At 44.0% G+C, this 23,594-nt stretch overlaps 2 protein-coding genes across 3 annotated transcripts in view; one reads left to right on the forward strand and one right to left on the reverse strand.

Moving 5' to 3' along the window:
- Nucleotides 1-623: 623 nt before the first annotated feature.
- Nucleotides 624-22,517, reverse strand: LOC125447507 (coiled-coil-helix-coiled-coil-helix domain-containing protein 5). Of its 2 annotated transcripts, none has more exons than XM_048521945.2 (4): nucleotides 22,434-22,517; nucleotides 19,937-20,077; nucleotides 12,922-13,073; nucleotides 624-6,095 (listed from the first exon to the last, which is right to left on the reverse strand). In XM_048521945.2, exons 1-4 carry the CDS (start codon nucleotides 22,469-22,471, stop codon nucleotides 6,070-6,072), a joined length of 357 nt encoding a protein of 118 aa, XP_048377902.1. In that variant the 5' UTR covers nucleotides 22,472-22,517; the 3' UTR covers nucleotides 624-6,069. The 2 variants fall into 2 exon arrangements, with proteins under 2 accessions (XP_048377902.1, XP_048377904.1); XM_048521947.2 differs by lacking the exon at nucleotides 22,434-22,517 and adding an exon at nucleotides 21,767-21,848.
- Nucleotides 22,156-23,594, forward strand: part of atp13a1 (ATPase 13A1) — a 102,492-nt gene continuing 101,053 nt past the window's right edge. The window contains exon 1 of the mRNA XM_059639921.1: nucleotides 22,156-22,541. Within this exon, the coding sequence (XP_059495904.1) occupies nucleotides 22,194-22,541 (348 nt within the window). The 5' untranslated portion in view covers nucleotides 22,156-22,193. The remainder of the gene's footprint in view (nucleotides 22,542-23,594) is intronic.

Here is a 23,594-nt window from a genome sequence, read left to right on the forward strand (position 1 = left end):
AGTTTTCTAGCTTACCTTAACTGTGAAATCCACTAAAGTACCCTAACTTAATCTTATGTCAATCTTATGCTAATTTGGAAACTTTATGGCAAACTCAAGCCTGTGACAGTTTCTTCAGCCACCTCTGGCTTCTCAAATAAACCCAGGACAAATTATCTATCAACTGGCAATGTACTCCCTATGTAAGTGAAAATTCCCCAGCAAGTGCTCTACTCCTAACTTTAACTCTCCCAGGAAGTGTTCTCTGACCAAATGCAATCCCTTGACAAGTTCAAAAATCTTAGTCCTACACTGCCATCAGATATCCTCTCTTCCCATATCTGTGGACCCTGTACCAACAGAACCTAACGGCCGTGTATTGATAAGTAATGATTCTTGAACAATAAGAAAAATATTCCCAGCCTGACACAACAATTTGATGCTTGGACCACTACTTGTGAGTCAATCAGCTTTGCTGCTGACTGGAGTTTGTATCTAAATATGGTCTCTCTGGAATGATGGTCTCAGGACAAAGTTCCTTCATCATTTGACTGCTTTTTATTCCATATTTTGCGCTGGCTGTTGTTGAAGAAATGAATTGTCAAGCAGTAATTTGTTAGACATTAAGTAGTTTATTGCTTTATTATTAGTAACTCTGTTTGTCAACTCTCCATGCATGCAAACAATAAATTTGTTAATGTTCAAAAACCTGCCACTTGACTGGTTATTTCTTCAACAGTATTTCCTGGAGATTCCACTGAGATGGCAAACCCCCTGGCTTGAGGCATAGGCCTAGTTACCGTGCCTCGACGGTAACTGAACCAGCCACGGCATATAAAAGGGAAGGGAATTTTATCCCTTTTGTGGTTTGTTTTCCCAGTGAGGTCCAAAGTCTTGCCCTGTGTCCAAGTACAAGGTAAGCCGCGAACGGCCATGCATTGACAGGGAGTTTCAAAGTTATGACCAAGAATTAGCAAGGAACTGGAGTAGATAAATTCCCTAGAGAAATAGGGGAAAAGAGGTCTCACAGTGTAGAGGCTTTACTTGTGTGAAGTAGGTATAACTCCAGTGAAATTATGTAAGAAGTTGGGAGAGGAAAAGTCCTCCCCGGGAGGTAATGGCCAGTCTGCCTCTCCAAGAGGGTTGGAGCCCCATTGGTCAGGTGATGCAACACCCAGGGACTGTTAGCGTTTAAAATTTCCGGCAAACTGATTGACTATAAATTTAATTTTACTTTGCAAAGTGATCGCAATGGGGAACAGTGTCTCCGATGTGATGTATCGTGGGCCCAATTCAGTCAAATTTGTCGACAAATGGGTAAATTCGATGCAGAAAACAGAAAAGCTGTTTACCCCTGATGGCAATTTTAATTGCGATTGCTTGAAACAATTAGGTGTGATTTTGAGTCAAAGTGAGAAACCAAAGAAGAAAGAAATTGAATGGTCAACTTTTCAAAGTTGGCAGACAGAATCTAACTGAAGGAGGGAAGAGTCAATTCAGAAAAGTAAATAAATTGAGGAAAATAGTAAAAAAGAACCTAAGTAATGATGGACTGGTTTCAAATAAGAACTGTAATAAAATGATGATTTCTATTAAGCCTGGACTGAGGCCTGACAGTGACGATGAAGTTCAGGCCCATAGCTGGGATGATTGTCATACCTGGTACAATCTATGACAAACAGAATGGGCACACTCATCATCCATCTGCCCCGTTGCAGATTCAAGTACACATCCCAACCCTGCTCCACCATATTACCATCCCCCAACTACGGCAAGTCCCGAAACAAGTAATCAACCAACTTATATCACTGGTACCGGGGGCAACACCCACACCTGTTATTCTGGTAGTGGAAATTTTCTGGTCCTATTTCAAAACATTCCGGTTACCCAAAGCAGAAGTGGAGGTGCGCTGATTCATCAACCATCCATGCACACATTCCCTGGCCCAGATGGCCAACCCGGCCAGGTCAATCGACCTTGGACTCCCTTCTGAACTATGAGCTATTGTTGAAACTATGCCAAACACAAAAATCAATATTGAGCAATGCCTACAAAAATAAGAAATTTTGCTTAAGTGTCATAAGGCAAACTGAGAAGGTTTGGATCTTATGATGGATGTGTTTCCTTGGAACCAACAAATAGAGACAGGTTAAAGCAGAGTGTAACTGGCCAGAGGACCCTTAAATAAAGCTCATTTGTTGGAATGGTTGGAGTAAGTGAGACAGGTGAGAGATTCAGGTGAGTGATGTTGTAAACGTAAACTGGAAGAACAACACCTGATATTTTCCCTTGGGAGCTTACAGCCCATTGGCCTGAATATCGACTTCACCAGCTTCAAAATCTCTCCTCCCCCAACCTGCCCATCTTCTGACTCACCTGTCTGCTCCACCCTTCCCACTAACCAACCACAGTAACCTCCTAAGTGCATCATCAGCTTCAAATCTATCCTCCCTCAATGTGTCCATCTTCCTACTCACCTATCCACTCCACCCTTCCCACTGACCAAACATAATAACCCCCTAACTGCATTCACCTATCTCCATCTCAGCTACCCTCCCCCCCCCAGCCCTGATGAAGGATTTTGGCCAGAAATATTGATTTTTCTGCTCCTCAGATGCTGTCTGACCTGCTGTGCTTATCCAGCTCCACTTTTATTGACTCTCGCTTCCACCATCAGCAATCCTTACTATCTCCTGGCCAATTCCTTATCTCTGGGGAAACTATGAGCAAACAATGGGGCAGTTACATTGGTTCACTCACCACCTTCAGCAACTGGCTAACAGGACAGAATGGAGAGCTGAAACTGGAAGATAGTCCCTTGTCTGACTTCTCAGACTAGCTAAAATTGGTCAACTCAGATACTTACCATAACCACGTTAAACTAGCTAAAGATGGCTTTTCAATAAGTGACATTTGTACATTCACTCAGGTCTGAATAACAGCAGCACACAAATTATGAAATTAAAGGCTAAGAAAAGGAGGCAGATTTAATTTTATTTGTCCCTGGAGAGTTGAGCAGCACCTCCAAGTCCTGAAAGAACACATCAGAAATATAAGGCACAGTTGGAAAAGATTAAAATCAAAGCAACATTTAGGACTAACTTTCTCTTTGGTCCTGTTCTGATGGATTGTGAGTGATTCATCCTAACTGGTCTAACAGTAAGTGGTAATTGGAAAAGATGGGGGCAGCAGGGAGGGAAATGAAGACTTTATCTTTTCATTCTTCAGTCCTTTTGACTATCTGCTTGCCAACAACTGCACGGTGGCCTCCTGGGTAATTGAACAGCTTGTGGGTGTGAACGATAGGACCAGAAGTATTCAGGTTACTGAAAAGGAAGATGGTGTTCCCCTTTGTTCTGTTAACAAACCTAATCATGAAGTAAGCCTGTTTATTTTTCTTTGCTAACCTTGTTTAAGTGTGTGGAGGGTGTTTTATAAGGGGTTAAAGTGTTAAATAGTAGAAGTATATGTGGACAATCATACTGGTTTACCTGTAACTATTCATACGTAATAGTCGTTCTCGCTAAATACAGAAACTTGCTACCTGCTTTTTGTTAAGCTGGCTTTAAGGCAGATAAATCAGGGAATTCTGTTCACTTTTATAAAACCTTTTTAGTTTTTATGATGATTCCAGGAATAGTTTGATTTGCAGTGTGCTGCTCCAGTGAGGCATTGCACGTGCCTTTCGTTCCCACAAAATGTGATTCAAGCCTGAGTCAGTTTGAAGAGGCAGTGAAGAGAACAACAGCAAAACGGGAAAGGCTTGCAAGTATTTTCAGCACAGAAATGAGTCATTTGGCCAAACTTACTGAGCCTGGTGTTAATGCTACTCCTACTCTCTCACGTCGCCCTGTCGCTATCCTTCTGGTTGAACGGCCAACTTCTGCTCTTTTTTTTGTATATTCCAGGATTGCAATGCAAATCAACTGCAATCTGTCCTTCAGTAGCATATTATGGCAGGACATTGGGCTGGATAGATTTTGTTCAACGGAGAGAACAGGCCAAAGGCTGGTTTCCAAATCTAGGCTTCAAATGCAGAGGGAGCTGCCTCTCCCACGTGAATTGTAGTTTAGAGATTGGAGAACGTGCCCTGCTCCTAAATCACAATTATAGCCCCTCTCAGCAAAGCTGTTGGAAGATAGTCAAGAGCCACCAGCTCTACACTCTCCATTCCATAACCAATAAATTGGAGTCAGTGAATGGCACCATTTTGTTTACTATTGATTACAGAATCCCTACAGTATGGAAGCCATTCAGCCCAACTAGGCCACACTGCCCCTCCAAAGGGCATCCCACCCCAACTCATTCCCCTCCCCCTGCATTTCCCCATGTGTAGCCCAACTAACTTAAACATCCCTGGACACGACAGGCAATCCAACTAACCTGCACATCTTTGGACTGTAGAAGGAAACCAGAGCACCCAGGGGAAACCCACGCAGACATGGGGAGAATGTGCAAACTTCACACAGACAGTCACCCAAGAGCAGAATCAAACATGGGTCCCTGGTGCTGTGAGGCAGCATTGCTAACCACTGAGCCATCCCAGGTGCTTTGGCAACGTTTGCTGAATGGAACTGAGGCAAAGATAATGTTTCTACTCTTCAGGAATTGTTCAAATGGGTAAATGTACGTGTGTGATATGCCAATTTGGATTAATAAAGATACCTGTACGCTGTTCAGTTTGACTGAATCTGTCTCTTGTCTGGCTTTCAAGCAGCCACTAGTTTTGTACAGATCATGAAATTGATATGGGTGAGGGAGACCATTCAGCCCATTACTGCTCATCCAGAAGACCAGACAGGCTTGTCCTTCCCAATGTATTTTAACTGTTTCTTAAATGATTAGGAGAACAGAGGTAAAATCTTTCAAAAGAGTACACAATAAGGGTATAAAATTTGGGAGGGGTTTTCAGGCTTTGGACCTGTGGGTTGGATGTATGGGAAACTTTTTCTACCTCACACCCGAGTCTGTTTTATCTGAATCTGCAGATTGCGTGTTGCAACAATTCCATCATTGGTCAGTCATGCAAGTACCAGGAGAATGAGGTGGATCTCTCACATTATTTGTCTAGTTTTTCTAATGGTCATTCTTCCTGTAATTGCTATAAAATTGCTTTTCACAAATTTTATCACCTTCATGTCAGAAAAGGTTCAATCAGCATTGCAACTCTGTGTAACCTGGAAAAAGCTGAAAGAGGAACCAAACTAATGTGAATCTTTACTTACCAAGCGCCAGGGGATATCCTGTCAGGGTGGATGCTGGAAGTTCTCCTCCCCTGTGGAAGAGGCCAGATCCAGGGGACACATTTAAAAACTAAAGGGAGGGGAGATTCTTTGTTTTCTTCAAGGGTTGAGAGTCTTTGGAATTCACGTCCTCAGCATAGTACACTAACAAAATGGCTATCGGAGGAGGCTGGAATGTAGACAGGCCACAAAAGATCAGCAATGATCTTGTTGAAGGGCAGACCTGACAACAGAGATCAAATGGCCTACTCCTGCTCCTAATCTGTACATTCATATTACACTATGCATATTACACTCAAACTGGTGTTGCAGATTTCCATTTACTGCCCTATTTACTGTCACCTATGTCTGTGACGTACTCTTGCAGGCATCCCATGTCAAGTTAGTGCAAGATTTCCTTTCGCAACTTGATCCTTGATAACTTCACAAATAGAGTGCTGCCAAATGTTAGGGAGAACCAGATAGGGGACTATGTGTAAGATATCTGCTCCAATCTTCTGGAGAATAAAATGCTGGCCCCTAGACACCAGAAAGTACATGGACATGTCCGCCCCCGCCATCATCCCTCTTGACGATTGTGGATTACCATACCATTACTGTTCCTCTTTTAAAATGTTTTTAAAACAGTGTGCTCTTACAGCACCTCCCTTTATGAAAAAGCTCTGATTTAAACGCTACATCATTCCAAATGTAAATTAATTTCAACAGAAAAGTCCACAGCCCTTTGCTTCCTTCTTCCAATCCTGACTGGTCAGGTCACACATCGCCCATCACAGGAAGGGTCTTGCTTGGGCAGCTGCCTACAAGTGGAATGTGTGGTGGCAATGAGACCGAGCCTGTCAGACCCTCACATTCCTTGCTGCACAGCTTCTCCTAGGAGCAAAAACAGACAGCATCAGTATGAGGTGCAAAGTTGACGAAAGCAGCAGAGGCACATAAAAATCTTCAAATGGATACAACATCTTTCATGATTGCAAAAGATCCCAAAGTGGTTCACAAACAACAAAATACTTCAAGAGTACAGTCACTGGTTACTACATACTCCTCATTACAGCAAAGTTGCGGCTAGAACGCAACAGCAGCATTACAATGTGTTGATAATTAATCTTAATGATGATAATTGTAGTGCCCCTGCCTCTGAGCCAGAAGCTCCAGGTTCAGGTCCCGCATGAGAATGTCATGATCAAAGATGGTGTGTTTGTAAAATGGTCATACAGTTTGAATATCAACTTGCAAATCCCCCTGACACACACCTCAGGTTACAAGAGTGGCAGAGATTTCTGGTCAGTTGTTGGGTTCCATCCATAACAGAAAGAGCCTCCATCATTGCTATCCTTGGTTCCAGGTTACAACATGCATGTAAATGTGTTAGTTTCCATGGCTACGGGAGGGGGGGCACCCATAGCATGGGGTTCAATACCTGTTTGAACTAGGGTGTATCTGGGATTGCCCCTTACTTGTATTGTCATGGGGGTTGTGGGCCTGCTGGTTGGTCTTGCCCTTTGGCAGAGAACTCGAGAAGTTGATGCTGGTCAAGGAATAAATACTGGAGATGACAGCCACCCCACCCTTCTTTTGTAGTGCCACGGCAACATCCACATTCCCCCGAGAGGGCAGGCACACATTTTCATCTCTAAAGTGCATCACTCTGACAGAGCAGCATCCCCTCAGCTCTGCATGTGGGGACTGAACCAAGATAAAATGCTCACTTCTCTGAAATGGAGTTTGAACCCACACCTTCTGATAAAAATGAGAGTACTACCCAGAATCACAGCTGACATCATGTACTTGAAATAAGAGATAACAAGGTGTGGAGCTGGATGAACACAGCAGGTCAAGCAGCATCTTAGGAGCAGGAAAGCTGACATTTCGGGCCTAGACCCTTCATCAAAAACATAATTTTTGTTTCTCTGTCAACTAAACTGAACTAATTTGCTATATTATTTAGAATTAATAAATCCTATGATTTCACCAATCACAAAATTGCCTGGTTTCTGATTTCATGTATAAACCAGGCATTACTACAGAGTGACAACAAAGTGTGGAGCTGGATGAACACAGCAGGCCAAGCAGCATCTCAGGAGTACAAAGGCTGACGTTTCGGGCCTAGACCCCGCTCTCTGATGAAGGGTCTAGGCCCGAAACGTCAGCCTTTGTACTCCTGAGATGCTGCTTGGCCTGCTGAGTTCATCCAGCTCCACACTTTGTTGTCTTGGATTCTCCAGCATTTGCAGTTCCCATTATCTCTATTACTACAGAGTGAATTTGATGGCATCATGAAATCCCATGGAATTGTATTTTAACGTAACACACTTCTAGCGACCTTAAGGCTTATTTTGAGTGGATATCGTGCTCACTTGGGAGAAGAATCCTGACAACTTTTCTACTCAATGCACCTAGTGTCACCATCAATCACAGGTCCTGAGAGGCACATCTCTTAAGATAAGAGACTGTCTCATCATCAAAACTTTCAAATAAGACATGATTTAGCTGAGGGAGCGAAGAACCCTCCCTTTCAGACCCTTCATTCACATCCACAGTGTCAGTGCCTCTGGCGTTCACCACCCATTTCTGAAATTTGTAAAACAGCCGCTGTGCCTTGATGATAATCTCTCCAATGAATGGAACCATAACGGCTGAGCAGAAATCTCTGCTGCTCTTATTGCCTGAGACATGTCAATAGGATTTACAGGCTGACACTCAACCTATATGGTCACCTTTGGGGATGTGCCTTCCTTGGCTGTCAAATCCTAGAATCTGGTTCAGAGGTTGGACACTAACTAACCCCTGTGGCACAAGGACTGTTCCACCATCGTCCTCAAAATTAATTATGAGCCTATAATGATGTTGCTGATTATGAAAAATATAGTGGTTTGCTCAGGTTCATCTTCAGCAAATCCACAACACAGCCCTACAAACTTTCCCCAAGTGCCACACATCAAGAGAATCACCAACAGCGGTCAGAGAGCCATCAGCTCAATTATTGTTTGTCTGCCTCCCAGTACAGGGAACTGCTGGTGACCAAGAGTTACAGATTGTCACATTCCAGGCTCCATGGCTACATCCGAGGAGCAGGAAAGTCAGTGTTTCAGGCCGAAACCCTTCATCAGGGCTGGGGAAGGGAGCTCAGAAATAAATAAAGGGAGGGGGTGGGTGGAGAGTACATGGGAAGGAGAAAGGTTGATGGTTATTTTAGTTGGTCAGTGGGAAGGGTGGAGTCGTTAGGTGAGTCGGAAGATGGATAGTTGGAGACGGAGAGATTTTGAAGCTGGTGAAGTCAATATTCCGGCCATTGGGCTGTAAGTTCCCAAGGCGAAATACCAGGTGTTGTTCTTCCAGGTTACGTTTGGCCTCACTCTGACAATGGAGGAGGCCAAGGATGGACATTTCACCAGGGAAGAGAGAGGGGGAGTTAAAGTGGATGGCAACTGGAAGGTCGGGTTGGCTGGTGCTTGTGCAGCACGGTGCTCAGTGAACTGGTCCCCAAGTCTGCGTTTGGACAGCCTGATATAAACAGTACATTGGGAGCAACAGATACAGTAGATAAGGTTCGATGAAGTGCAGGTGAATTTCTGCTGGATTGGGACAGATTCTTTGTGGCCCTGGACAGAAGTGAGAAGGGAGCTGGAGGGGCAGGTGTCGCAGCTCCCATGGTTGTAGGGAAGGGTACTGAGGGTTGGAGGGATTGGTGGGGAGAGCGAAGCTGATGAGGGAGTCGCAGAGCTGAACAGTCCACGTGGAAAGCAGACAGGGGTGGAGAGCAAAGTCTGTCATGTCCAGGGCACACTACAGTGCCCTCCTGGGTGTTAGAGAGGTGCCTCGTCAAGTAGTTAATAAGATTAGTTTGGTATAACACAATGAGAAACCATTCTTGGAACATAACAAAACTTACACTTAGGGATGAACCTTATGTTTGCTTTGGCTAAGCGTATAAGTTACATTGTTCTATAAATGTTCAATTTTAATCAATGGAAAAACCTCTAACCTTTGAATAGTGTTAGCTTCCAATCTGAGGAATTCTTTTCTCTTGGTGAAGTTAACTTGGCAAACTCTTACCGAGTGCCTCTTGCTCCTTACAGGGCAGCCTCTGGCTTTGCAATTTATATGTCTTCACACTGACCCATTCAAGTTGCGTCATTGTGTTAAGGGTCACTGGCAAAAAGCCCACATCCTGCCATTCCCTGCTGGAAAAACAATCTATACTACGACAAAAAAAAGAGACTCTTGGCTGCAGGAACTAACTGGCTGACCTTGTTTTTGGTGTCACAACAATAACTTCACACAAATAACTTTGCTATCTCAACCACAGCCATTACTCACCAGCACTGATTGTGTCCTCTATGTAAGAGTTTATATAAAGCACTAGAACAAAGGCACAACTAATAAAATATAGAATGATTCAACACATACGGTCATCACTTGATGCATTGTGCCTGTGCCAGCTCTTTGAAAGAGCTACCCAATGTATTCCACTCCCCTGTTTTTGCCCCATAGCTCAGTCAATTTAGTCTTTCAAGTTATTATTCAATTCCCTTTGTAAGGTATTCTTTGCATCTGCTTCAATTACTCTTTCCATCAGTTAATTCCAGATTGCAACAACTTACTGTGTTATTTTCTTTTCTAATGTCACCACCAGTTCCCTTGACAGACACCATAAAGCTGTGTCCTCTGATTTTCTTTTGAGGTCTAGATGGGAACAGGCCCTTTGGCCCAACTTATCCACGCCACCCAGCTTTCACAATTTAAACTAATCTCATTTGCTTGTGTTTGGTTCATATCCCTCCATACTTACCCCATCCATATATCTGTCTAAATATTTCCTAAATAACAAAATTGTATTTGCTTCCACCACTTCAAACTCCGGCAGCCGTTTCCAGACACTCACCACCCTCTGCGTGAAAAACATTACCCCTCCAGAGTCTTTTGTATCTCTCACCTTAAACCTATGCCCTCTAGTTTTAGACTTCCCTACAAAAGGGAAAAGCTGTCGACTATCTACCTTATCTATGCCTCTCATGACTTTATAAACCTCTATAAGGTCACTCCTCAGCCTCCTACGTTCCAGCGAAAAAAGTCCTAGTCTATGCAATCTCTCCTTAGAACCCAAATCTTACAGTCCAAACAACATCCTAGAAAATCTTTTCTGCACTCTTTTTTTGATAATATCCTTTCTGTAGTAGGGTGACCAGAACTGCATGCAGTACACGAATTGTAGCCTCATCAACATTTTATACAGTTGCAATAAGACGTGCAAACTCCTATACTCAATGCGTTGACCATTGAAGGCAACATGCCGAAAGCCTTCTTCACCACCCTGTCTACCTGTGACTCCATTTTCAAGGAGCTTTGAATCTGTACCCCGAGATCACTTTGTTATATAACACTCTCCATGGCCCTACCATTGACTGTGTAAATCCTGCCCTGGTTTGCCTTACCAAAATGCAACACCTCAGGATTACTGATCCTTCTAATCACCTTATTTATTCTACCAAAACCAGGCTTTTGAACATAATTTTCAAATCTCTCCATAACCTCCTCTGTCTATAAAGAGAACAATGCCAGCTTTAGTTCCCCCAATAGTGTCTCATGTCAGGTTCTAACAAATCTCCTCTGTGGTCTTCCTAAAGCCTCAGGCAGAACTTGCTGACACCCTGGAGCATGCACATTAGGCCTCCTGTGAAAGTCTCATCGTTCTGAAATGGTCTGGTAGTCTTAAAAAAAAAAGATAGCAATCAAATCAGCACATTTGAAGATGTCAGTGATACTGATGACATTGGTGGCAGGTGGGAATCGGGCTCGAGACCTCATTCCTTGATCACGGATCCAGAATCCACTCTGATCCGAGTTTGGAAAGATGATGAGGGGACAGAAAGGGTTAAAACAGGAGATAAAGCATCGACATTGTTCCTGAAAGGCAGTGCCTAGCAAGCCTGCAACACACCTTCTGTTGCTTCACTATTATTTTACAAACATTTAACATAGCCTCACAAATTGACACGTGAATCATAAAAGCAAGGAGGCTAAGCTTTCCTTGGGCTTTGTTAATGGCCTTTTCAAAATTTCCTGGCATTTTCAAAGACTTAAGCACATTGTGCCTCACTGTTCCTACACCTCCTTTAACATTATTCCCTTTAATTTAAATGGGCAGAATAAGGAGAAAAAAAAATCAAAAATCACCATCATCTCTATGTTAAATTTCCTTGGCTATGTTCCTACTCATTTCCCCACCCTCCTCCTGTCTCCTGTGGTGTTTTGCTCTTCCTCTGCATGTGGGTGTCATTGGTTGGGCCAGTATTTACTGCTCATCCCTAGCTGCCGTTGGGGAGGTGGTCTCGAGTTGTGTCCTTGAACTGCTGCAGTCCTTGTGGGTGTAGGGAACCACAGTGCAGTTAAGGAGGGAATTACGAGATTTTGGCCCAGCAACACTGAAGGAACAACAACATATCTTCAGGTCAGGATGCTGAGTGGTTTGAAGGGGAACTTGCAGGGGGTGGTGTTTCAATGTATCTGCTGCCCTTGTCCTTCTAGTTGGAAGTGGCTGTGGGTTTGGAAGGTAACTTGGTGATTTACTACATTCCCCAACTTCACTGTCATCAGCAGACTCTGAAATGCTGGCTTACATATCAAAGTCTGGGTCATTAAAGTACAGCAACGGTCGTATCACTGACTTCCTGGGGAAACACACTGCACACTTGCCTTTCATGTGGAATGTAACTGTTTACACGAGGACACTGATTCTTTCAATCAGCAGGTGAGGATGAGGAACTGAACAAACAGGCTGGAAGCCTCTCAGTTAACATTGTGTATCCATGCACTTAGCCATAAATTGTTCCCCTGGTTTGTGTCAATTGCATTTAGGGTATTGGAAGCCAAAAAATTCATCCCATCTACCCATGTGTTTCACTATCACATTTACAGAACAGGAAACAGACAGCAAAGGCACTCAATGGTAACATAGCTGGGTTATCTGGTGAGTAGCTGAGTGACTTAGACAATGTAGATTTCTGAGTCAGGCTGATGAGCTAATCTTAGATGGCAAGGCAGTATTCACCCTAAGATTTGCCTGAGTGTCTAGTCAACGGATGGGTGATATAATGGAAAAGTCCAGTATGGTTTACATTTCTGATTGACATCCAGGATGTGGGACACCTAATTAGCACTAGCTGAGACAACTCCTACAGAACACCACACTGCTGTGACATGTGAATGCTACCTATTTGGACAACTGACTGAAGGGCACGCTGCATCATATGCGTATCTAATTCGGCAGATACATGTTAACACCACCACCTTAAGACAGACATAAGGGAAATGTTTTTCTCCCAGAAGACTGAAATGTCGTTCCTCAAAGGAAACAGAACCTTCGAATGTTGTGAAGATTCATGGTAAGTAAAATGGGTGAAAGGTTATTGAGGGTAGGTGGAAATGTGGAGTGGAGGTTAGAATTAAATGGGCTACGATATTATTAAGTAGAGAATCAGGATCAAAGGCCTCAGCGGTCTACTCTTGATCTTAACTTGAATGAGCTGTCCTAATGTTTGAACTGGACTACGAGTTCAAATTTGCTATTTGTCGCAATGGGGCCTCTGTTAAAAGACGGCACCTCTGACAATGAGAATATGCAGTACTAAACTGCATCATTGCAATTACTGACCTTCAATGGAATTGTAACATCTTTCAATTAGAGAAATTCTTTTACCTAAAGCTGGCATTTTGACTTTCTCTGCACAGGCGAGGAACTCATTGACATGGTCTGTGCAATTCACAACAGAAGACTGGTTCTGCTTCAAACACTGTTCAAAAGCCAGGAAGGGCTCTGCACACTCTGCACGGATCTTCTGAATGACCGGGCTGTAAGAGAAGACAAGAAGTCAGTTCCAAGTTCTCACAGCAGGAGGCAGTTTTGTGGAAATCTGTGCAGATATAAACATTATATGGGATCATCTCAGGTATATTAGAATCCTACACAAAGTCACAATGATCTGCCACACCGGTGGATGTCTTAAATCATTATATATCAATTTACCAGTTAATTTTTGTTCAAAGAATCCAATGCCTTCCCTTCTAGGTAAACAATTGTTTTCTTTGCATTGCCTCAGTCAGTCTTGTTTTTAGTAGCCATGTGATTTGCACCAAATGGGCCGTCACAGATCTCTCCTTGCACACTTTGAGCTTTAAAATTCTACAGTGTCCACTTAATTCTACCTACTGCTGCCATCTGTCCACATACTGTTGTATTCTTGCTCTCCAACGTGCTTCCCCCAACTCTCCAGCCAATTTTCTGTTACCAGCCCATGCTGCACACCTCAAAGCACAAAGTCCATGAGGCAACCAGTTCCCAAACTGTCACCTGTTGTGTTCTGAGTCTGTTGCAATCATGGGTGCTCTGGATTTTACCCACTTAAGGATGGCAGCTAGCTTCAGCCCCAGGAGTGAATACAGACTCGCCAACACACTCAGCTTCTTTGATATACCCCTAAGCCCAAACCACCTAGTGCTAATTAGGTGTCCCACATCCTGGATGTCAATCAGAAATGTAAATCCTCAGTGAGAAAGCATTCTGGGACTCTGTAAAATCCTTACCGCACATGCTACATAGAAGATAAGCCAATAGCAACAGGATGAGCCTTGTATGACACTGTAAGATGAAAGAGCAGAAGCAAGCCATTCAGTACACTGAGTCTGTTCTGTTGCTCAAAGCAATCATGGCTGATCCAACAATTCTCAATTCCTTTTGTGCCTTTTCCCCATAACCCTCAATTTCCTTACTGATTAAAAATCAGCTTTGAATATATTTAATGATCCAGGTTTTACCATAAATAATTCCATAGATTTACTAACATCCCAGAGAAGAAAATACTCAACTCTGTTCAAAAGAGCAACCCCTTACTCTGAGGTTATGTCCCCTGGTTCTAGGCTCTCCCATGACAGAAAAACAACCTCTCTGCATCTACCATAAAATCCACTAAGAATCTTCTCGGTTTCATTAAGATTACCTTTTGTTTTTCTAAACACCAATGAGTAGATACTCAACCCACTCCACATCTCCTTAATGATAGTCCCTCCATACTCACTCAGGGTCATCCTAGTGAACCTTCCCTGAACTGCCTTTGACTTGGAGCCCAAAACTGCTCACAGTATTCCACTTGTAGTCCAGTTTTAGCAAGACTTCTCTATTTTTATACTCCATTCCCTTTACTTCAAAAGCCAACATTCCTTGCTTATCCCCTGCTGAAATTGTAAGTAAGCTTTTTTGAACTCAAATCAATTTATCTCGCTTACTCCCTCTTGCTTAATATCATTCTCTCTTGTCACATTGCGTCCTTATGTAAGAGAGCTGCTAAGTGAGCTTATGCTATGGTTGTGGGGCGCAACCAGGGATGATCTCAACTGGTATGGGATTGAAGCAGGTTATCCTGCAGTACACACTAACCATACGAGCCAACCAACCATTTGATGCACAAACCCAATGAGAATCTATCAATCTCAGCCCTGAAAGCTTAATTTGCCCTAGTGCCCGTAGCTTTCTGGAAGAGGAAATTCCACATTTCCACCACTGTTACGTGAAGAAGTGCTACCATTCATGGGATGTTGGTATTTTTATTTTGCTTATTTCTAATTGCCTTTGATTAGATGGTGGTAAACAGCCTTCTTGGATTGCTGCAGTCCATATGGTGTAGGAACTCCCACAGTGTTGTGAAGGAAGGGAGCCAGGATAGTGTGCAACTTGGAGGGTAGCTTGTTATTGAGGGGAGTGGTGCTCTGAATGGCATCTGTTGCTTTTATTCTTCTAGATATTAAACATCACAGGTTTGGAAGATGCTGTAATAGGAATGAGTTGCTGCAGTGACGGTGTGATTGCATGATGAAGATGCTGGACAGGATGCCAAACAAACAGGCTGCTTGTCCTGGATAGTGTGGAGCAACTGAGCAACTTGGATTGGAAGAGTTGAGAATTTGAAAACTGGTGGAGACGAAAACTCTTTGTATGTTGGCAATTTCCCAAAAAGCCATTTTGTTAATTAAACCCAAAAACAAATTCTAAGTCGACAGCCTTTACATGTGAAACAGGAATAATGGAACACTTTAAGCAATGAATAACAATTAAACAAGACACACATGGAAGATAGATATGTAGTAAATAAGCTGACCCAAAATAGAAGGAAAACAACTTACAGAAAACCTACAGGGAAAAAGGGCAGCCACATCTTTAGGAGGTGTAAGAAATATTAATATCGGCTTAGAGGATATGAGACAGGCCATTTAGGACCGGGTTGAGGAGAAATTGCTTCACCCAGAGAATGGTGAACCCGTGGAATTCTTTACCCAGTGAAAGTGGTTGAGACCAAAACATTGAATGCATTCAAGGAGTTGGATACAGTACTTAAGACTAAAGGGATCAAAGGGGATGAGGAGAAAGTAGGAATGGGGGACTGAAATGGATGATCAGCAATTATTATATTGAACAACAGAGCAGGTCAGAATGGCTAAATGACCTACTCCTTTATCTATTTTCAATATTTCAAAACAAAAATAGGGAAAACACAAATGCAGTAATTGTGCACTAACTCCAGAGTAAAAGGGTGAATTTTAAACCACAAATACCAAGGAAAAGACACAAATAAAAATATTACAATAAAGGTTGTCAAGTCAGGCCCTGATAGACTTCATCCTAGGGTCCTAAAAGAAGTGGCTTTTGGAATAGCACTGGATGGAATTTCCCACAAAGCTCTTGATTCTGGAATGTTAGAAGAAGACAAAAAGTAGGCAGATACAGGCTAGTTAGTTTAGTATTTGTCTTAAGGATAATGCTAAAGGAAATTATAGCCTTTTAGTGCGATAGGCAGAGTTAACGTGGTTTCATAAAAGAGAAACCAGCAATGGTTCACCCCAGTGAAAAAGACAAAGTTGAATCATTTGTATTTATCGTCAGCTGGAACTGCCAAATAATTTCAACTTGGCCTCCTCCTGATGTCCCCAGCTCAACAGATAACAGTCTTCAGCCAATTACATTCACTCCATGTGATATCAAAAATGGCTAATGGTACTAAACACTGCAAATACTAATGGCCCATTCCAACAACAATATTGAGGACTTGTACTCCAAAACTAGCTGCACTTTGAGCCAACCTGTTCAATACGCTACAACCCTGGGACCACCTCGCTATGTGTAAAATTGCCCAGGTATGGCCTATCCACAAATTAGTCTAAGCTGGTGTTTAAGTTTCTGCTCACACTGTTTCATCTCACCCTATCAACATATCTTTCTTTTCTACTTTCTCCTTGTGGACTTTTGCAGTTTTCCCATTTTCCCTTAAAAGTGATGACCAACTGCTCCAATATTTCACATCTCAGCAATCCCACATGATTAAAAATAAGTTCAAACTAAACCTTTGATGCTTCTGTTGCATAAACTGCAAATAATTAAAGAAAACCTTCTAGAGCTTCTGTGGGGTTTCCTACTCTTTTTTTATTCATTCATGGTATCTGGCTGTCATCACCAAGGCCATGCTTATTATCCATTCTAACATGACTGCCAGAAGGTGATGCTGAGCCATCTTACAAACCACTGTAATGGAATTTGACCCAACAATGAAGGAACTATGTACATATCCAAGAAAAAAAGGTGAGGGACTTGGAAAGGAACTTGAAGGCTGTGAAGTTCCTGTGAAACATCTGCCCTTGTCCTTGCAGGTGGCAGAGGTCACAGATCTGGAAGGTGATCTTGATAAGCTTTGGATAAATTGCTGCAGTACGATATAAGAATGGCATATATTATGCCTCTGTGGCCTGGTGACATTGCTGCCGTGTTGACTAATGCTCAAAAGCCCAACCAGGATATGCCAGACTGGATCTGTACAAGGTGATGAGAAAACCAACAAGAGAGGAAGTTCATCCTCACCAATTTAACTGTTGTAGACTCAGCTGTACGTGATAGCTTTGGCAGGAATGACCATTGCTAATGCATTGTAGAAACAACATGTCTCCACACTGAGAATATCCCTGAGCTACAAAACATTATCACCCTACTAAATGAGGCACATCTTGAATCTGGGGATCCATAAGACACATTGAGCCATCATGGGCTGAACTGTATTTGACCACAACCTGTAACCTCATGGCCCAGTATATCCCATACACGATCAGTATCATCAAGATAGGGACTGACCCTGGTTCAAAGAGATTATGCTAGGATCAACACAAAATAAAAATGAGATGCCAACACATGAGATGCATTCTATATATTACAGATATAGTAGAGCAAGTTTAAGCGATTAACCAGAGGAGAAGTATTCATAAACATCCCTATTCTCAATGATTTTAAAAGATAAGATTAAAAGGAGCAATCGTGTTCAGTGCAAAGTCCTGAGTGAGTGATCCTCACCCCCACCCCAGGCCTTCTACGGCGGTTCCAGTACGATACCCGCCAGTCTTCAGCCAACTTGATTCACCCTATATGACGTCAGAAAATAACTGAAAACACTGGATGCTGCAAAGGCTCTGACAATATTCAAACAAAATTACTGAAAATTTAAGCTCCAGGACTAGCTATGGCTCCAGCCAAAGTGCTCTAGTATAACTGGAACTCTGGAACCTGGACCACGGGATCCAGGTGTAAGTCCCCCTCCAGGTGTGGAGCACATAAAAGTCAGGGCTGACACGCCAATGCAGTATTGAGATAGTACGGTCAGAGGTGTCCTCTTTCAGCTAAGATGTTAAAGAGAGGCTCTGTCTACCTGTTCAGATAGATGAGTGGCACCATTTTTCAAAGAACAGGAGTGGCACGGTGGCTCAGTGATTAGCACTGCTGCATCACAGCACCAGGGACCCAGGTTTGATTCCATCCTGTGTGTGGAGTTTGCACGTTCTCTCCGTGTTTGCAAGGGTTTTCTCCAGGTTCTTCTCACAGTCCAAAGATGTTCAGGTTAGGTGGCGTGGCCATGGAAAATCCAGGGTTACAGGGATAGAGTAAAGGTGTGGGCCTAGGAGGGATGCTCTTTAGAGAATCGGTGTGGGTTTAATGGATTGAATGGCCTGCTTCCACACTGTAGGGATTCTATTGCCAGTGTTCTAGCGAAGATCTTTCCTTCGGTCAACAACGCAAAGACAAATTAAAAACTGAAAGAACTGCTGATGCTGTAAATCAGGAACAAAAACAAAGTTGCTGGAAAAGCTCAGCAGGTCTGGCAGCATCTATGAAGGAGAAAACAGAGTTACCATTTCAAGTCCGGTGACTCTTCCTCAGAACAGAACAGAAATTATCTGATTAGCATCACTCTGTTAATCACATTGCATTGAAAAAAAAAGTTGGCAGATACATAGATATTAGTCTGTAATGCTGATACAATTGATGCAGAGAAGTTACAATAGATTAAGAGAGAAGGCAAAGGCATATGGATTTAAAGGGAAGTAGGGGCCATCGTGCAGGGTTCAGTGCTGTGGCCATGTCTGTATATGGACACCTCTAAGATTTGCTTACAGGATATGTAGGAGTGTTGGTACATTTGCAGAACTTACCAAATTAAGTCTGTTAATTCGAGGGAAGGTCAAAGAGCAAAGGATGTTGATAAGCTGAGGGTAGAATAAACTAAAAAATGGCTCGATATGACTGTTGCAATATACTGACAGAGTGCTGTACTGTCAGAGGTGCTTGGTTGTTGGATTACATAAAATTCAAGCCCTCCTTTCCCACTCTTACTTGCAAAACAAAAAAATGCCTTATGGAATTCAATATCAGTAAGTCTGACATGATGCAATTTGTTTAGTAGTAGCAGCACTAATTATATTGTAAATTGGAAGCAGGCTGAGAGAGCACAAGAATTTTGGGGGAAGAGGTGTATATTTGATTTTCCAGGCAGTATCTTGGGTTGATGAGGCTGTAAAAGAATCAAATGAAACTCTCAATTTTACGAAAGGCAATGATTGGTGGTTTTTATTTTCTTCAAACAATGCAGTTAGCCAGATGAAAAACTGGTACTCTAAAATTCTGAAAGGATCTGACAGGCATTCGGAAGCTAATCAGTGAGAATAGTTGAAAGGAGTAGAACAAGGAGCTGAAAAATTTAGACGGAAAAGCTCAGGTCTGGCAGCATTTGAGAAAAAAAAAATCAGAGTTAACGTTTCGGGTTTGGTAACCCTTCCTCAGAACCTATTTCTGAGGAAGGGTCACCGGACATGAAACATTAACTCTGATTTTTTTCTTCACAGATGCTGCCGTACCTGCTGAGCTTTTCCAGCAACTTCTGTTTTTGTTACTGATTTACAGCATCTGCAGTTTTCTCGGTTTTTATTTGGAAAACTTAGATACTTAGGGAAGAAACATAAATTATGCTCAGGTTTTGATCAGGTTGGACAAAAAGATTTGTATGTACAATGTGCCTTTCATGATCATAGGATGTTCCAAAACAGCTGTTCTGAAGTGAAGCCATAGTCATAAGGTATGAATTGTAGAAGAGACAGCTTTTTTATCTGACAGTGAAGGAGGGCTTGAATTTAATGTGTTACCTAACAGAAAAGCACCTCTGATAATCAAGCACTTCAACAGTACATTTGAGCAGTTAGCTTAAATATCGTGCCCTAGCCACTGCAGTGAGGCTTGACTCAACAGCCTTCTGACTCAGAGGTGAGCGTGCTACCCATGGAGCACTTAGCTGCATCCCATATCCTCACTTCAGCAGTGTTCAGGTAATGGGCCCGCTCCCCAACAAACTCACTGCGATGATGTGCACTGTGCAACCCTGGTTTTCAGCTGGTGACAGTCCATCTGCCAAGTGGACGGGTTGGAAGCCACACATTGCCCATACGCCTCCATTTCTTTTGAACAGTAGCGCGTAGTAATTTCAAATGCTGCTTGCCTGCCAGTAAAACAAAATACATCAGACACGCAAAAGGGAGAGAAAGAGAAAATAGGGTACATTTACATGAAGAAGAAATCTTTTCAAATGCCATTAGAGATGAGAGTCTGTATTAACCAAAATGCGATTATTTTCAAAGGAAAAGAATAACTGATCTGAACAGATGTTTTTGTATCTTAACGAGGACCAGAAACATTATTTATTCATAATCAAAGTGCTGCAATGGGATGCAGCTTAAACTGGCACAGAATCTCAGTTAAGAGTACCAAGCCACAGTACAGTACATCCAATCAAAGAACACATTGCTGGCAGGGATCAGCTAGGACCAATAACCCTCGAGCTCCAAAATCTCCCTTAATGACCATCAATCCCATTGCCCAACTGCAATTCAAACCACTGGCTCTGCCGACAGGTTTCCTTCAGTCGAACTTGTTCAAACATCTACTTCAAATTGTTATCAGATTTCTGGGTGCAGCGGCATCCATTGTCACCTGGAGTTGGTGGAGATCAGCTTATTACGGAAGCACTGAAGCTACTCTCATTGTTTTACAGCAAACAATTCCCAACTAAAAGGAAGATGTAGCCGAGAAAGAGTTTAAGTCGTCATCATCTACCTTTCTTTTATCTGAGAGCCTAGCTGAGTCCCAGTAAACCTGAGGGGAGAGAACTGGGGCATGGGAGTATGATGGCATCCTGATGGCTCTGGGTCCAGCTGCTAGGATCCCAGCTTGACCACATTGAGCTATCTCGTCCAGCCTGCCATAATCCTCTAGCACTGTGCCTGCTGGAGAGTCAGCAGCAGCAGCAGCAGCAGCATCAGCATCAGGCTAGAGACTGGCAGCACCAAAGTGATCAGATCCTGCAAAGCCTTTAACACTGGAAGCCAAAATTCGTCACACATTCCAGTCAGTTATCCAAACCTTCAAAGTTTTTTTTTAATTTCCAATAAGGAAGGAGCCCTAATTTGCCTCACCATTCCTTGCCAGGTCATTTCCTATTAGCATTGCCATCTTCTGCAGAGGTTCTCCAGCACCACTGGATGGTACCAGCTACAAAGTGATCTGAAGGTGGGTGTGCGCAGAGGCGAGGTCAGGATAAAATCTTTCACTGAGGGTGGAGAATCTTTGCAATTCTCTACCCAGAGGGCTTCATGAGCTTAAGCACTGAATATGTTCAGGACTGAGAACAGATTTCCGGCTATTAAGGATATGAGGATAATGCAGGAAAATGGTGTGATCAGCATGATCTAGTTCAATAGCGGAACAGGCTCAATGGGCCAATCCTTTTCCTTCATATGGAGAGTGGGTAGGGTGTACATGAAGGTTAGAAGTAACCAGTTTTGCTATACCATCTGAGGACTGTCGTACGTCAAAGCTTTCATTTCTCCCTCACATCCCTCCTGCTTAGTATCCTGCAGCAATCTAAAGGATGTGTTGGAAGACAAAGCAAGATGTCCCATGAGGAGAAAAGGTAAGGAACGGCTCAGACTGCGTTAGAACGTTGTTAGCAAGTGGGCGGACTTATGCTCACAGCTACCCCATCACGTCCTCCTCTCTCACCGTACTCCCCGAGTTTCCCTCTCTCCCCTGGAGGAGCTAACAATTCCCGATCACACCGAAGCACCCGCCCAACCTCAGACTGTCCCTGACCCTGTATGTCTCCCTCTCCCAGCCTTTGGCCTTCACTCACATGGTGCCCGGAGCTTGGGGGCCGTACAACCAGGTCACATGGACAGCAGGGGTGACCACTGAAGGACCGCCCCTCCCGTCGCCGGTCCGCCACCTGAATGAGCAATGTGGCTGCCCATCACCCCATTTCGCCTTCTGATACGGCAATAAGGAACCAATGACAATGCGGAGAGTGGGCGGGAGGTAGATGTCCAGTTCCAGCGGGTCAAAAAAAATTGCTTTACAATGGCGCTAGGGCAAGCGGTTAACTCAATAAAACAGGACGAGATAGAATATCCGTTCGTAATGTCTGGGGGCATTCTTTAGACCTGGTCAAAAGACAGGACAGGAGTCTATGCCATTGGAATGAATGGACGGAAGTGGTGGTTGCTAAGGGCTGAAGGGTACCGGATGTGGCTGTTGCCAGGCCCGGGGTCACGTGGCTAGTGATGCCGGTTGCTCTGCGGCGTCACCGTGTTGGGCCTGCGGCCATGACGGAGCCGGCACCGGAGCCACTTCTGCCTCCGCTCCCGTCGGCGAAACTGGCCACTTTCTCCGAGGAGTTGGTGCACAGCGTCTCGCTGTACCGTCGCCGGCCACTGCCCCTTTACGGCACCCTGGGCCCGTTCGCAGCGCTGTACGCCGCCTGGTTCTACCTGTGGGTGTGCCACTACGGCATCAGCCAGTACCTGGAGGCCGGCCTGGTTTCCCTGGCTGCGCTCGGCATCGCGCACGTCCTCACCGTGCTGTCCGGACACTGGTCCGTGCACGTCCACTGCCTGCTGACGTGCACCAAGGTGAGAGCGCGGCCCCGCGAGGGAGCGTCCCGGGGGCTGAGCGCGTGCCCGGGTCCGGGATGGGTTCGCGGGGAGAGGTCGTGAAGATGGCACTGGGGCCGGGCGGGGGAATCAGAGTCTGGGTTGTGCACTAGGAATCTGGTGCAAGGGACCTGGCCCTGGATTGGGCATTGGGGATCTGGGTACTGGGATGGGCACAGTGGATTGGGCACTAACGGTCTGGTGCACCGGATTTGGTACTGGGATTCGCATTGACAATGATACTGGCTGGGCACTCGGGATGTGGTACAAGGCATCTGGTATTGGGATGGGCATTAATTATCTGATATGGGAGATTTGGTACCGGGTCCTGATACTGAGATGGACATCAGATCTGAATACGCAAGGGGTCTGCTACTGGATCTGGTAATGAGACGATCACTGGGTTCTTATACCATGATAGGCATCAGGTTCAGGGATTAGCAAGCAGGGTAGAAGCTGAGATGTGCAGCATGGTCTGGGATGGGCAATGTGTACTGATGTCTGGTGGTTGAATGGACATATGGGACTGGGCACTGGGATCTGGTATGGGCATAGGAAGTTTGGAGAACAAGGGGCCAGGTATTAGCACTGAACTGTGAATTGATGGCTGGAGGCAGCTTCACACCAGAGGCACGGCCCAGGCTGTGGTCATGATTAGAAATGGGAGGGATCAGGATTGAATCTGGGAGGGATAGAACTAGCCCCACTTGGTGATTGGGATTGGATCAGGGATTGGGATCAGTTTTGGACAGTCTCAGTGATAGATATGCGTTTTGGTATTGGCGACTGGCGTCAGTAACCAGACCCACAAACTGAGAGGTAATTGAAGGTATTGATTAGGGTGCTTTATGGGACAGGGAGTAAGATTGGATCAGGACAGGGACTGGGATCATATCAGCTCAGAGGTTGAAAACCTGGGATGGGGAAGCAGGATCGAACAGTCCTTGGGGCATCAACCTAGCTCAGACTAGGGATCAGGGATAATGGGAAATGCAGATGCTGGAGAATCTGAGATAACAAAGTGTGGAGCTG

This window comes from Stegostoma tigrinum, chromosome 35 (assembly GCF_030684315.1).
Source record: "Stegostoma tigrinum isolate sSteTig4 chromosome 35, sSteTig4.hap1, whole genome shotgun sequence".
In the NCBI taxonomy this organism is placed as follows: domain Eukaryota; kingdom Metazoa; phylum Chordata; class Chondrichthyes; order Orectolobiformes; family Stegostomatidae; genus Stegostoma; species Stegostoma tigrinum.